A 16366-nucleotide genomic window follows, 5' to 3' on the forward strand; every position below is an offset into this window, starting at 1 on the left:
CTCCAGGACTCTGAGCTTCTTGGTGATCCATAAATCACCTGTAGATTGTATCAGTTCCTCTTTTCTGTGGTAAAATACTCGACAGAGGCAACTGAGGAGGGAAGGTTTATGTTGGCCTCTTGGCTGGAGGAGGGATTCAGTCCGTCATAGCAGGGTGATGGCAGGCTGGACATTAATACCTTGGCTATTATGATGTAGAGTGAGATGAATTCTGGTTCTCAGTTTGTTTTCACTTTCTTTTTATTTAGCCCAGGATCCCAGCCTCTGGGTTGGGGCCACCCACATTCAAGATGTGTTTTGCCCCCTTCAGTTACACCTTTCTGGAAACATCCTATATACCACACCAGAGGTGTGTTTCCTTGGCGGTTCTAAATGCAGTTGACTGTGAAGACCAACCATCACACTAATGGTTGTCTAGTAAACCATTAGACTGATAAACATGGGCAAGGACTTTGTTGGGTAGTTTGGTTGGTTTGGTTTGGTTTGATTTGGTTTGGTGTGGAAGAAGGTTGTTGTGTTTTGAGACAAGGTCTCACTATGTAGTCCTGACAGTCTGGAACACATTATGTAGACCAGGCTGGCCTCAAACTCACAGAGATGTACTTGCCTCTGTCCTGAGTGCTAGCCGATACCTCCTTGCCTAGCACAGAATTGTTTTTGTTCCCTGTTTCTTTGGATGACTAAAAATCCATTCATGTAAAAATACTATCTAAAAAACAAAAAAAACTACAATCTATCCGTTGTGTGCATGGCAGAATTACTTTATCATGCTAATCAGAGTTCTGCTGTCTCTCATGGGGAGAGGGTAAGTAAGGGGTAAAATATGAAAGGCTCTGGGGTCAAACCATACCCACCACCCTGACCCTGCAAGGGAAAAAGGGAAGGGAAGGGAAGGGAAGGGAGGGAAGGGAAGGGAAGGGAAGGGAAGGGAGGGGAGGGGAGGGGAGGGAAGGGAGGGGAAGAGAGGGGAGGGAAGGGAGCTGAGGGCAGGGGAGGGAAGGGAAGGGAAGGAAGGGGAGGAAAGGGAAGGGAAGGGAGGGGAGGGAAAATGGAGGGAAGGGAAAGGGGAGGGGAGGAAGGGGGAGGTAGGGGAGGAGAGGGAGGGGATGGGAGGACAGGGGAGGGAAAGGGGAGGGGAGGGAGGGGATGGGAGGGGATGGAATGGGAGGGAAGGGGATGGGAGAGAAGGGGAGGGAAGGGAGGGCATGGGAGGGGAGGGGAGGGAGGGCTTGGGAGGGGAGGGGAGGGAGGGGAAGGGAGGGGAGGGGATGGGAAGGGAGGGTATGGGAGGGAGGGGAGAGAAGGGAGGGGATGGGAGAAAGAGGGAAGGGGAGGGAAGGGAGGGGAGGGGGAGGGGAGGGGAGAGGAGGAGATGGGAGGGAAAGGGAAGGGGAGGAAAGGGAGGGGATGGAAGGGGAGGCGATGGGAGGGAAAGGGGAGGGGAGGGAGGGGAGGGCAGGGAGGAGAGGGGAGGGATGGGAGGGAAGGGAAGGGGATGGAAGGGAGGGGATAGGAAGGGAGGGGAGGGGATGGGAGAGGAGGAGATGGGAGGGAAGGGAGGGGAAGGGAAAAGGAAAGGAAAAAGACCACTCTGTCTAAGTTTGGATCACTTGTGGTTTGGATTTGTTTTGTTTGTTTTTGTTTCTTTCCCTGATTTAAATTATTTTATGGCATCTTACCCAAAGCTGAAGTAGTTATGTGAAGTTGTCAGGCCAAATCCTTCATTGAATTTGCTACCACAGTTTGTAATTCTCACCCTACCCCACCTCTGCAGTACAGTGTTGGTGTTTATCTTTTAAGCTGCAGATAGAAAGGAAATGGGCAAAGGAAAATCACACTTCAAGAAGTCACAATTAAAATGACTGAAATGGTTAGGAACTCACTCAGAAAGGAGGCTCCAGGGCTGCCATGATTGTGTCATGATTGTGTCATGATTGTGCCGAAGCAGAATGGCGGGCCAGGCATGGCTTCTCTGAGGGCAGACGTGGCACTGTGAGATGTGAGCAGAGAGGAGGAGATTTCCTTCTGGGGAGGAAGAATGTTACCTAAAGTGAAGCTGTAGTCTAGAACACCCAAGGGTGTGAAGCTTGTTTCCTACAGCTTCCAGTTCTGAACACTAAATGTTCCCTCGTCTATTTCAGGATGAAGAGAAAGTTCTATTCTTGGGATGAGTGTATGAACTTGCGAGAAGTTAAGGTAAAGAGGCCAAGGCCGCCACAGCACACGGAGTCTGAGCACAGCCACCTCGATCACTCTAGAGCAGCCGGTCTCAACCGTCCTGACTCTGCAGCCCTTTAACACCGTCCCTCGTGCTGTGCTGACCCCAACCGTAAAATCACTTTGTTGCTACTTCATAACTGTAATTTTGCTACTGTTATGAATCTAAACTGTTATATAATCTAAATATCTGATATGTAGGAGGATGTCTGATATATGACCCCTGAAAGGGGTCGTGACCCACAGGTTGAGAATCGCTGTTCTAGCCTCTTGGAAATGCACCCTAAAGATAACTGCATCCACTCCTTTCCTTTACATTCCTGAAGTCCTCGCTCCCATGTTAGAGGGGAACAAAAAATAAGGCTTTCTTCTATTTAAAGATGATTTCAAAACTCACACTTTCCACCAAAAAGCAAGCAGTTAAATCATGGCATATGCTCTCTTGTGTTTTACCCGGTGTGACTTGGGTGAGGTTTTTAGATACTTTGCCAGGTGTCCGACATGGGTATGTCAGGAAGAAAAAGTTAGACCTGCCCTAGAAAAGGGAGAGTGGCTGGCTAGCAGCTGCTGTGGCTTGGTTCCCCTGCTCACTTAACATTCATCGCTTAAATCATTTAATGTTTGCTTTAAATGAACACTCCAATTTATATAGATCTTAACATGTAAATTATTAATGAATCTAAAAGAAATAGGCAGGCACACAAGACCTTACTTAGCACAAATAAGGTCTTGCCAACCTCTATAAATGTGCTTTAGGAATTATACTGCTGTCCTGTCTTACAGTCCCTGAAGAAACTCAATCATGCCAATGTGATTAAACTAAAAGAAGTTATCAGAGAAAATGACCATCTTTATTTTATATTTGAATACATGAAAGAAAACCTCTATCAGCTAATGAAAGACAGGTACGTCTTTATTTTATGAAAACTATATTTTTCCTGCCATTTTTCCCCATGAGTTCCTTGAATTCTTTCGGTGCCTCACACTTGATGGTGCGCTGATTTATAACTTGAAGAGGTAGATTTAAATGGGCTGATGCTGTCATCTCATCAAATGGTGGCCTTCGACACCGTCGAACCAGCCATGACATAGCCACCACTCTCTGGTCACTGCAGTTCCTCGGCAGCAAACACAAAACCACCAGACATCATCACCCCTCCCCTTTAGAATCAGAGATTCAGCAGAGAATCTTATACTCCAGAGAAGAGCGGGCTGTAGGCAAAGGACCTTGTCCTCATTGCCCTTCCAAGCGTCTTATAAAGAGTTGTGAATAAATGAAGAAAGGAATAAAGTAGCTTTCAAGAAGAGCTGAGACAGGAGCTGGGGAGACGGCTCAGTGGGTAAAGCGCCCTCAGAGCAAGCTATGAGAAGCCATGTTCTGATGCTCAGGATGCACGTAGGAAAGGCAGGTGCATGACTGTGACCCTGACGTGGGGGAGGGGCACAGACAGGGCTCTGGGCCTCATTGGTCAGACAGTCTGGCCAACGAGTGAACTCCTGATTCAGTGACAGCCCCTGTTTCAAAGAAACAAGGCAGAAAGGGATGGATGAAGACATCTAACCTCTGACCTCTACACGTAAATACACACCCACAGCTGTCCACTCTGCCTGCCACAAACTTTCTGATAAAGTCATCAGAGATATACAAGTCATAAAACTTAATGTAACCAGCTGAAAGGAAATTCTCACTTTAATATTCAGGTATTGATCATTTTACTTGGTGGCCTGACAAAATAATTTTTGTACCCTTAATTTAATTTTCATTGGGACTCCACGGGCATTATCGAAATGCCACATCTAAGGTAGTAGCCGCTGTCGTCCTATGACTTTTGAGCCCTTACAATGATTAAATTAAACTGTGCTATAATGCAAATTAAATTGTACTCCAAGTTTTAGAAACTTAGTACGAAAAATATATAAATGATTTTATATTAGCCAGGCATGGTAACTTCACACCTGTAATCCTAGCACTTGGGAGGCAGAGGAAGAAGACAGACCAGAAGACAGAGTCATCTTCAGCTATGTAGCACCTTTAAGGGTACCCTGGGCTACGTAAGACCAGATCTCACAATTGATTGTTGAAATAAGTGTATTTTTTAAACTAAGTGGAAAGATAGAGACGGGGAAAGACCCAAAAATAAGTTCTAAGAAGTGAAAAGTTTTGGAGTTTCTATGGTATAATAATAGATGGTTATAGGTAAGAATCACAAATCGCATAGTTTGAAACATAGAAGAAAGGATTTTGAAGTTTTTACCATAAAGAAATGGTAAGTGTTTGAAAGATAAATATTTACCCTGACTTAATCGTTATATAGTACATACATGAGATTGTCACAGGCACTGGTGGCACACGCCTTTAATCACAGCACTTGGGAGGTAGAGGCAGGCAGATTTCTGGGTTCGAGGCCAGCCTGCTCTACAGAGTGAGTTCCAGGACAGCCAAGGCTACACAGAGAAACCCTGTCTCGAAGAGAGAGAGAGAGAGAAAGAGAGAGAGATTGTCACACATCACATTATATGCATTTTTTATATTTCATATTTCGTGAATTTTGATAGTTTTATACGTCAAAGTAAACTTAAAATTTTTAAGTAAGTTTAATGTTTCCTATTGCATTTGCTTTTTATTAAATGTAGCTGGAAAAATTGAACACGTCTCCCGTGTAGCTCTGAACTATTCTTATTGATAGTATCAGTATTCAGTGTGAAACTGGAGCATGGCGGGACATAGTAGTCAAGCTTGGAACCCAACACTGGGGAGGGGAGGCTGAGGCAAGAGGGTGGTAAGTTCAAGGCCAGCCTGAGCTACACAGCAACAACCTGTCTTAAAGCAACAACAGGGACCTAAAACATGCAGGTCTTATGCTCAAAGCCTGAGTAGTGGTTTATTGATATTGGTATTTTTTCCCAGGGTCTTATTGGGACAGTTTAGATTTTAACTTCTGATTATTTGTATAAGGCACTGGCTGTTGGGTTTGAGGTTTTCTGAAACATCAGAACAACAACAACGAAAATTGCTATTTTCACCTTTAAGCCTACAGCAGTTAACACTGCAGCTCTGACCATGATACTTTAGTTAATGGAGGCCACAGGGCACCAAAGAATCCGCCTTCTTCAGTTTTGGTTAGTTAACAGACTATTTATTTCTTGCAGAAACAAACTGTTCCCTGAGTCAGTCATCAGAAATATTATGTATCAAATACTGCAGGGGCTGGCGTTTATCCATAAGCACGGTGAGTCTCTTGGTCTCATTTTTCTGAGTAAGTCCATAGGGTATCAAGACCACACATAGTAATAACGTGTCTTCTGCTGAGTTATGTCTGACTTTAAACATGATAATTCTTTATAATTGTACATAGATATCTACTACCTATAACAGACCTTTTAGAAGTTTGGTCACCAGTCTCCTGCCTCACACCCCTCCGCTAAACTCAACCAGCAAAACATTAATGAAACAAAAAAACAAAAACAAAAGTCTGTCTTGTGAGGGGTTTGACAGGTTAAGGAATGGATTCTCTTTCTAGACGTAAGTCGAAAGTAGCCAGTTTTATCTGATGCACTTCACAGACTGCAGCAGACATGGTGGTAATGGTGCCAGGCTGCAGGGGACCCCAGGGTGGAGAAACCCTGAGTGGTGCTGGCCATTTTGTGCTGTGTAATGTAAAGAGGGCAGCGATGTGGTTTCAGATCACGGCTGATTTTGTTTTTGGCATCATTCTGCTGTTCTGTTTGGACAGAAGGCACTGTGATTTTTTTTTTCATCTGTGTGGGGGATGCTTTTTAAACCAGGTTTGCCCTGGGGACCTGTTCCCTTTCTCCTCTCTCAATAACAGTCTTCCATTCAAACTTATTTTGGAAAGGATTGGAAGCCTTTGATCAATCATGGCCGTTCACGGAGATTTAAATAATGTATAGTACCTATGTGTGCTGTTTTATAATTGTTAGCGCTTACTTTTAGTTACATCTATTTTCTGAGTGGAATGGAAGCTGGTATTTATTTTCTACGAATCTCTTACTGGTTTACTTTATGTGATTTTTGTATATCCATCAAGTGAAGATAATTTATCAGCTCAGACATCTGAAACATTTGCTGTTGCTGAGTGTCTGGTTAGAATCAGGGGCCATTTGGGTATTTAGCGGGAAAGGTTTGTAGGTTTGTGTCCTGGCTTTGGTGCACTTGGAAGCTAGGTAGGCAATGGTTAAACATGTTGGCACCCAAAGGGCTGGGTCTCAAACAGACACAAAAGACCTTTGGTACTAACCCCAGTCCTTCTCCCTAGTGGGGTCTTCAGAAGTCAGCTCCTGAGCCCATTTCAGGGAAGAATCCCCTTACAGCTGACTCACAAGGAAAGACCTTGTGGTTTCTGTAATCCTGCCCAATTCCCTCTGGGCTGCCCAGTGGCCTCTGTGACTATTTTATATAGAGCCAGTAATAATGAGCATTTTCCTTATTAGGTTTTTCAAAGACTTAGCCACCAGGGGAAAGTGAACTGTTAAATAGATGAGGAGATTTAGTTCAAATGCGTGGAGCTCTTTTGTCCAATGAACTTTTCAAATATGTGATTAACCTCAGAGAATCTCAATCTGTCAAGCCTCAGTGTCACAGCAGTAAGGAGACCAACTACAGCAACTACTGAAGCCAAGCTTCTATCTGCATCTCTTCCTTCTTGTCTGTTACACAGTAGTGATAACAATACGTCCAAATTCCATACGGTGGTAGAAATACCAGAGGATAGTCATGACGTCAGTATCTATCCCTTGTACACAGCCACGGGAGTCAAAAATTAAAAATACAAGTCAAATGGGCAGTTATTCTTAATGATCTTACGTCATGTGAACCCTCTCCTAAATAATTTTGCAGGCAAGTTCCCACAGCCCTTTACTTCTTCCACAGAAGGTGTTTCCTCCCCTAACCCTGTGCTGCTAATAGGAGGGCGTGGCTATATTTATATAAAGCAGAGTCGCGAGATGGCGATAGTAAGCGTGATTATTTACTGTGTTTTCCCCTCTTGCTTACACAGGCTTTTTTCACAGGGACATGAAACCTGAAAATTTGCTCTGCATGGGTCCAGAGCTGGTGAAGATCGCTGATTTTGGACTTGCAAGAGAATTAAGATCACAGCCACCATATACAGACTATGTGTCTACCAGATGGTAACATTTATGTCAAAGTTTTCCTGTGTTGAACATTTCTCTTTCCAGAAGGGCCATATTAGGTATTTAAAACATAGGGTAGACACTTTGTGTTCTCTACAGAGAGGGAAGAATTGGCTTGTGACTGTTCCACTAGTGAAACAAAAGAAGGAAAAAAATTTCACTCAACCTTCCAATAACACTAAATACCTACACTATGTGTACATTTGAAAAGTTAGTGAATGTAGAAGAAACTATTTATACACGAGGTCAGCCTGGTCTACACAGTGAGTTCCAGAGCAGCCAGGGCTATACAGAGGAACCCTATCTCAGAAACACACACACACACACACACAGAATGGAATTGTGTCATATTTAGAAAGATAGATTGAGCTGGAGCTCATCATGTTAAGTGACATAAGCCAGACTCAGGAAAACAGCTGTCCCGTTGGAGGAGATCAGCGAGGAGGGTTGGGGGCAGGGGTGCTGCAGGCGCTTTCCACTTGCCTTTGCTCTTGTAAATTAAAAATAATATTATTTCTATGAGGAACTGTAATGATAGCATGAACATTTTCAATGTTATTTGTAAAAAAAGAAAAAAGGGGGGTGAACAGAAACCCCCCTTCGCAAGGACAATCCTTCCATGTTTCCTTTCCTAGCCTGCATGTAGATACATTCGCACACCTGATGGTTTTGTCTGTGGTTTTTTTCTGAGTGTTTCAGAGGTACTTGCCTTTCCAGTTATCCATATGAAGACCTACCTCAAGCCGCATGGACATTTTCTCGGCATTTCTAGCCAGCCCCACTGACTGTGGTCAGGAAATAGATGTCTCACCCAGAGTCCCTGGTACACAGCAGGTGCTCTGTCCTTGGGCCTTGAGCTGTGAGCCAACAGTGACTCCAGCTGTCCATTTTCCTGTGACGTCACACTCGAAGCAGCGTTTTCTGTACTGTTTTCTGTTTTCACAGGTACCGTGCTCCTGAAGTTTTACTAAGGTCTTCGGTGTACAGCTCTCCCATTGACGTGTGGGCCGTGGGAAGTATAATGGCCGAGCTATATACATTTAGACCGCTTTTCCCAGGGACGAGTGAAGTTGATGAGATCTTTAAAATTTGCCAAGTGTTAGGGACTCCCAAGAAAGTAAGTAATCTGGTCCCCAAGTAGCCTGGCCTCTGAGTGTTCCCTCGTTGGCTACTTTGCTTTTTTCATGGTTATTTCTTACTTTAGCAAAGACGTGATATTTTCAGTACCAAATACCTTTATACTTTAATGGTTTTCTTACAAACTTTACATTTTTATTGGGGAGCAATAAAGATTGAAAGAAGTCAGCATCCCACCAGGTTCAAATGGGGGAAAGGTGTTAGCTTTTCCTTTAAAAACATGTTTTTAAAGATTTATTTATCATTATATGTAAATACACTGTAGCTGTGTTTAGACACACCAGAAGAGGGTTTGGATCTCATTATGGATGGTTGTGGGCCACCATGTGGTTACTGGGATTTGAACTCAGGACCTTTGAAAGAGCAGTCAGTGCTCTTAACCGCTGAGCCATCTCTCCAGCCCCTCTACAAACATTTAATGGGACAGTCTGCCTAGAGTTTAAGTTTGGGCTAATTGTGATTCCAAGACTTTCCTGCTTGCTCTATGAATGTCCATTTCCCCCCCCCCCCATTCATTAACCCCTGGGACTCTAGACCTTATTTTTTCTTAGCTTTTTTCCATTTATATCCTTGCTGTGATATTTGCTCTACTGACTTCTGAGAACCTCCCCATGCCTATTACCTTTGAGGTAGACCTTACCTTCTAAGATGCAATTACTAAGCATAACTGTGTAATCAAGCCAGCACTGGCCTTAGGTTGGCAGGAGAATGTAGATGCTATAGCGTGAAGCTGACTTTCCTTTTCTTCCCACAAATATTTTACTGTTGGACTTGCTCTGATGTGTAGTGGGAATCTTCCCAGGAAGCAGCCTCTTTGTAAATCGTTTGTCTTTATTGATTGGTGTCACCACAGTGCCACTGAGACTGAAAGCCAAAAGGAGTTTGCTATTTTCAAATTTACAGATATGCGATATCATTTTTACCTCCTCTCAGATCCACGTCCTTTCTGTAAGGTGTCTGGTATTTCGCATTTATTTATGACTCAGCATTGAAGTTTTCCCACATGAATCTGTGTCATTCCTGTGTATTATATTAATTGCAAAACCAGCTCTCTCTTTGCGTCTGTCCTTTAACAGAGTGACTGGCCGGAAGGATACCAGCTGGCATCCTCCATGAACTTCCGCTTTCCCCAGTGCATTCCCATAAACCTGAAGACTCTCATTCCCAATGCCAGTAGCGAGGCTATTCAGCTTATGACGGAAATGCTGAGCTGGGATCCGAAGAAGCGGCCAACGGCAAGCCAGGTAAGGCCGCTCCCCCCCTCCACCCCCGGGGACAGCTTTTCAAATTTGTGAGCTTTTTAAAAATGATTTATTTTATGTGCATATGTGTATGCTTAAGTATGGATGTGCAACGCACGTGTACAGGGACCCAGGAGACCAGATGGCACTGGACGCCCCTGGAATTGGAACTCTAGGTGATTGTGAGCCACCATGTAGGGCCCGGGAACCAAACCCAGGTCTTCTACAAGAGCAGCCAGTGCCCTTAACCACGGAGCCATCTCTCCAACATCTAAATTCGTAATGTTTTGCAATTTTACAAAGACATCGATTCTTAACCAATGTTTTCTAAGATCAGTAAGGGCTAAAACCCAAGACACCCACTATGTGCAAGAAGCAAGAGCGAGGGATATTGCAAACAGAGTCACTACGTGGCGGTGTCATGTGACCCTAATGAGCCAGAGAGGAGGTAACCACTAAGGGTAATTGCTCAAGTCTGGCACACGCTTGGTCTGGGTGGCACACAGTGGGCTTCTTTGGTAGAAGGCTAGAATTCTTGCTCATTGGAACAAGAATCAGGAAACTGAGACTGCGGTAAAAGAGCTTATCCTCTGACTCCCACAAGAGGGTTGCATTGTGACACTTTGCGGTCTTCAAAATGCTCTCCCTTTGTTTGCCAGATGCTTAACAAACAAACAACAATGATAAATTGTGTTGTATTATTTAAATTTAATATAAATTCCATGTAAAACTTAACCCCCCTCCATCTGAAAAAAATAGTGCATGTATTTTCTAAAGACCAGCTACAAGCCAGGCAATGGTGGTGGACACCTTCAGTCCCAGCACTAGGGAGGCAGGCAAGTGGATCTTTGTGAGTTTGAGGCTAGCCTGGTCTACAGAATGAATTCCGGGACAAGCAAGGCTATCCGGAGAAACCCTGTCTTAAAAAACCAAAACCAAATAAGCAACAACAACAAAAACCTACAAGCAAACAACAACCACAAAAAAAAAAAAAAAAAAAAAAAGACCAGCTATGAAAAACAAAAGAGAAAGATTAATCCAGGCATCTATGAACACAGACAGGTTAACTGGAGAGCAGAGGTTGGGGAGCAGTTACCCTGTGATGTAATAAAATCACCACAGCAGGCATCCTGGCAAAGGGAGAAATCACACGAGACTGTGCATAGCTACTTAAGAACCAAATCATTAAGACCAGCAGTGTGTATAAATACTTGATCGCACGATGAGGAAGCTGTGGCCATGAAAGCAACGGAAGGGGCCAGCGAGAGGACCCCAAGTTCAATCCCTAGAACCCACATGGAGTTGTTTGTAATTTGGCTAGAGAAAAATTCTCGATTTGTTTACCTTGCCTCTAGCAGTATTATTACCAGTTAGCGGTTTAGTAAAAAAAAAAAATAATAATAATAATAATAATAATAAAATAAAATAAAATAAGAGGATGAAACAAAACCTGAGGCAGCACACACACACACACACACACACACACACACACGGATTTAGCCGTGTGCTTCATTAGTGTGTGCCTCACTCCCAGACTTTCTCCTGGGAAGTCTGTCTTCTGCCCGCAGGTTCTCAGCTTTGCCCAACCTGGTATCCTACAGAGATCCTACCTGCTTGGCACTTGTCAGTGCAGGTTAGCATGTCTGAGGCCACAGGTTCAATACCCGGAACTCCCACCAAGAAGACCACTGTTATAGTGAGCAGTTTGCCCTATGTTAAGGATGCGCACAATTTAACCTTGGAAACCTGATTAGCTACGCGTTAATGTAAGGTGACATTCTGTATGGTGTTTCCACACTTTTCCAGGCATTGAAGCACCCATATTTTCAAGTCGGTCAGGTACTGGGCCCCTCTGCACACCATCTGGATGCAAAACAGACTTTGCACAAGCAGCTGCAGCCTCTGGAGCCAAAGCCATCTTCCTCTGAACGGGATCCTAAGCCTTTGCCAAACATAGTTGATCAGCCTGTCGGGCAGCCCCAGCCAAAACAGGGCCACCAACCACTGCAGACCATTCAGCCACCGCAGAACCCAGTGACTCAGCCACCCCCAAAACAGCATGGTCACCAGAAACCACCACAAACGATGTTTCCGAGTATCATCAAAACCATACCAGGGGTGAGTAGCCGAGAAGAGGCTTTAGATGACGGCAGGTGCAGTCTGGGTAAGTAGCGGCCAGACTCCCCATCAGATTGCCAGTACAGTTCTAACAATGGAATGTCTGTGGAGCTTGTCCCAGGTCAAGGCCACTGCTTTCTTTGGTTGAGGTTTGGTAAGAGATGAGGTAACACTTTACTATGGTGAGCAGAAACTTCCAGAATAAAGGTATAACATCCGTATGACACAGGTGCCATTTAAGAATTCCCAGAAGGAATTGGACATTATAGAGTTTCAATCCTAAACATCAAGGATTTTCCCAAGAATTCCATACTGGTTTTCACTGATAATGAACACAAACAGATTGGAAATATTATTTTAATGTAATTCAAAATGTTTTGAGGTTATAGTCTCACATGATTTTCTCTTACCCTTCTCTCCCTTCAAAGCCTTCCTTAATCTCTTTCAAAATCATGGCCTCTTTTTCTTTAATTATAGCGATGGGTGTGGGGGGGGGGGTGCGCGCGCGCGTGCTTCCAAATATATAAATAGAACCTGTGTGGTCTATAGGATGTTACCTGCATGTGTATGTCTTAAGGGCTGACTATTGGTGTTGGATTCTTCCCATACAGTTCTTTGCAAACACTGCATCTAATTCCTGAACCATCCCCAATGACTCTTCCCGTCTTTGTATGACCTCCCCCATCTCTCACTAATACCAAACCCGACCTTGCATTCTGCTGACTTCTCTCTCTTGTATTCTTGTCTAGCATTTCCCCCTCTACCGGAGAGCAAGTTGGGAGACATCAGAAATATGTCTGCTTTGTTTCTTGCTCTAACTCCAGAATCTAGAAGGTGCCATGGGGTGGATTTTTAATATTTGCTGGATAAATGAATAGCCTCCAGGGTCCAAAAGAGTTTTCACAAGCTCTGAATATCAGAGACTGTAGATCTCTGTAGCGTGTAACAGAAGGGAGAGTGTGGTTTTTATGGTTTATAACAGAAGGGAGAGTGTGGTGTCTATGGCGTGTAACAGAAGGGAGAATATGGTGTGTAACAGAAGGGAGAGTGTGGTATCTGTGGCGTCTAACAAAAGGGAGAGTGTGGTTTCTATAGCATGTAACAGAAGGGAGGGTGTGGTCTCTATAGCATGTAACAGAAGGGAGAGTGTGGTATCTGTGGCATGTAACAGAAGGGAGAGAGTAGTTTCTATAGCATGTAACAGAAGGAAGAATGTTGTCTCTATGGTGTATAACAGAAGGGAGAATGTGGTCTCTATGGCATGTAACATAAAGGAGGGTGTGGTTCTCTACAGATATTTGAAAACAGACCTTTAACCACCTACTCTCTGGGTAAAACAGCCCCAACTCCATCATATGCTCTGCAAGTAACTGTTCTGACAGGCCACGAAGCCGCCTCCTCATTCTGCTGGCCACCCGGAATGACGCTGCCTGGATGAGCAGCAGACAGTTCACACCAGGGAGGGCAAAGCAGGATGAATGGCTTCCAAAACTGAAGGGCCGCTCTGGCCTCTGAGGGTTGCATCTCCTCTTCCCCCTTCAGAAGGCCATCGGATGGGGGTGCACACTGAGAGGAAAGGACAGGAAACTGGTACTTACTGAGCACTGTTCATATTTATTAAGAACTGCCCACTGTGTTCAGCCCCTGGGTGTACTCACCAAGTTAAAGCACCTAAAATCCAGCCCTGGGATGGGCGTTCTAGCCATGAAATCTTTGTGAGTCTGTTTTGTTACTAACTGTTTCTGCAGATCACATATTCTAGGCTTTAACTTGCCTATTCCATCCCTAGGGTTCAAAGAGTTAAAGGTCTCCAATTACCTTGCAAATTTCTTCTTCTTGAACGCTGGTTTTCTCTCCTGGGCCTAACAATCCTGACATCAGTGGATTTTTTGGTTGTCTGTTTTCATCCCTGTATCTTCATGACAAACAGAAAAGCAGGATGCTCTTGGGCAGCAGCTAGAACCTTCTAGATTGACACTGATTTGCTGATCACTCATAAATTAACTATGCACTGATCCAGTCCCACTGGCCTCTGATCATTGTTGAGGACATTGTAAAAACCTGTGACACTGGTTTGACTGGTGCTTGCATGGACTACCTACCATAGCACAAGGAATCGTGTGTGTGTGTGTGTGTGTGTGTGTGTGTGTGTGTGTGTGTGTATACATGAAAAATGATACCTAATATGACCCACCAGTTCCCCAAATCTTTGCCCTCATTCTATGACAAAGTATTGACACAGACCGCAAATGTTTGCTTTGTATTTCAAAGGCATTACTTGTTATCTGCCCGCCCCCAGTCTTCCCAAACATGCAGAATCATTCATTCCATATGTACAGATGTGGCTCAGCAGGGATCAGCCTTTGGCTTCACGATAACGGGCAGTCCAGCTGAGGAAGGCCCACACTTAGCTGAATGTCATCCTCTGCTGACTCTGTGCATCCAGAGCATCGGTTCTTATTCATCCCATACTTAATCCTGTTGGTTTGTGAAAGTGTTCCTCTTGACGGTGTGTGGCGGTAAGGCTGGCTGGTGTCCTTTCCTGCCGTTCCCCTTGGTGTCAGCAGCTCTGCTCTGGGCACGCCTAAGCTGTTCTTCCAGCATCCTCAAGTTCACAGCGCAGCTGGCCGTCCTTCCAAGCTCCGTTCCTTATTGTAACTGCTTCTGTTCGCTGCCTGTAACCACGTTCTTATTGGCTTATAGGAAAGCAGCTCGCAGTCCGTCCTAAGTTTCAGCTTCTTCCTCATCCCTGTCCCTGTAAATAGGGACATTACTCTATGACAATTAGAGTTAAATCTTAAATGTTTGAGTACATGTGTTTATTTCTTGGGGAAGAGCACTTGTGTGGCAAGTCACAGGAACCCGTTCTCTCTTTCCATCCTGCAGTCCCTGGAATGGAACTTGGGTTGTCGGGGTTTTCAGCCCAGCCAGCCATCTCAGAGGCCTTCCCTTTTAAAGTCATCTATGCCCTTTCTCTTTTTGTGTCGACTGGAATTACGTTCAGTAATGATAGAAGCCTGACCACTGTGGCTTAAACAGTAGAATATTTTCTCACAAACAGGAAGCCCATGATGGTTAACCCAGAGCACTGGCACCTTCTCAGGGAATAAGGCTGCTCTGCCTTCGGACTCCACCTCTTCAGCAAGTGGCTGAAGACACGAGGGCGACCCTGTCCCAGTGCCATCTGCTCTACAATGGCTTTCATGCATTGTCTCTAAGGTGATGCGTGCATTTTAGAGAGGACAGCTCGACAAACACAGGGACATGCCAGCCTCAGTGTCCTCCATAAAGCTGTTTCCACTCTAGGAGAAGGGCAGAAAAGTTCACAGCCAAGTCTCGGTTTTCTAGATTCTATCTATGAGGGGCCAACACAGAACTTCGGACCACAAGTACCCAGTGCTGATTAGTTTTAATTGTCAGTATGACATAATCTAAAATCACCTGGAATGGAGCTCTCGGTGAGGGACTGCCTAGAGCCAGTAGGTTTTCAGGCATGTCTGTGGAGAATTATCTTCAGTAATTTCACTGAGGCAGGAAGAGCCAGCCCCAAACTGAATGGTACTATTCTTTGGGTTTGGGTTCTCTACAACATTTAAAATAGAGAATAGGAGTGGAGCAGCCTGTAGGCGGGCGTGTATTTTTTTTTTCCCTTTCTATTCCTGACTGTGGAGGTTAACTAGCTGCTTCAAGTTCTTCCTGCCTTTTCCTCTATTTGGGGGCGGGGCCAGGGGAGGAAGTACAGCGGTAGCTGGGTTGGATCTAGACCCTTGTGCACGTGCACGCTATCTCTGCACTCCACCACTAACCTGTATCCCCAGCCTCCTCACAGTACCTCGCCTACGTTTACATGTCTAGATACACAATTGGTAACCATCCCTCTACAGTTAACAGTATTCAGTATAGTAGCATGTGGAACACGTTTGCTGCCCGTGAACAAAAGCCACACTAGAAGGCTAGAACATCTAGGTTCTTGTATGTACATTCATTCTATGGTGTCCACCCAGTGACTGTTGCCTGTGGATGCATATGTCAGAACATGTCCTGTCGTTCAGCAACACCTGACAGTAAAGGGACAGACCCTTGAGAACTTACTGCCAGGTGCTCGAGGAGGTCTTAGGTAATTTAAGACTTTGGTGGCTGCCTTTGTTTTCCACCACAGAATTCAGTCAGCACACTAGGCCATAAGGGAGCCCGGAGACGGTGGGGTCAGACAGTCTTCAAGTCCGGAGACAGCTGTGACGACATTGAGGACGACTCGGGAGCCTCACACTCCAAGAAGCCGAGCATGGACGCCTTCAAGGAAAAGAAGAAGAAGGAGTCTCCATTTCGGTAAGGCTGCACATTCACCAGGGACATGTATCTTTTTATTAAAGACTTTATTAAAGACAACGACAAAGATCAGTTCTTTCTTCTACAAAACCCAGAAATCTTATACATACCTCCAGAAAGTAGTGGTGTGTGTAGAGCAAAGCACGTATTCAGTCTTTATTGTTCTTTGT

General features: G+C 44.7%; 1 protein-coding gene across 1 annotated transcript in view; it reads left to right on the top strand.

Annotated features, from left to right (window-relative positions):
- Mak (male germ cell associated kinase) overlaps positions 1–16366 on the top strand; it is a 46305-nt gene that overhangs the window by 15914 nt on the left and 14025 nt on the right. Inside the window, exons 3-10 of the mRNA XM_052157430.1 lie at positions 2142–2196; positions 3001–3122; positions 5368–5447; positions 7236–7368; positions 8317–8488; positions 9585–9752; positions 11556–11867; positions 16027–16196. Of these exons, the coding sequence (XP_052013390.1) occupies positions 2142–2196; positions 3001–3122; positions 5368–5447; positions 7236–7368; positions 8317–8488; positions 9585–9752; positions 11556–11867; positions 16027–16196 (1212 nt within the window). The remainder of the gene's footprint in view (positions 1–2141; positions 2197–3000; positions 3123–5367; positions 5448–7235; positions 7369–8316; positions 8489–9584; positions 9753–11555; positions 11868–16026; positions 16197–16366) is intronic.

Source organism: Apodemus sylvaticus, chromosome 14 (genome assembly GCF_947179515.1).
Source record: "Apodemus sylvaticus chromosome 14, mApoSyl1.1, whole genome shotgun sequence".
In the NCBI taxonomy this organism is placed as follows: Eukaryota; Metazoa; Chordata; class Mammalia; order Rodentia; family Muridae; genus Apodemus; species Apodemus sylvaticus.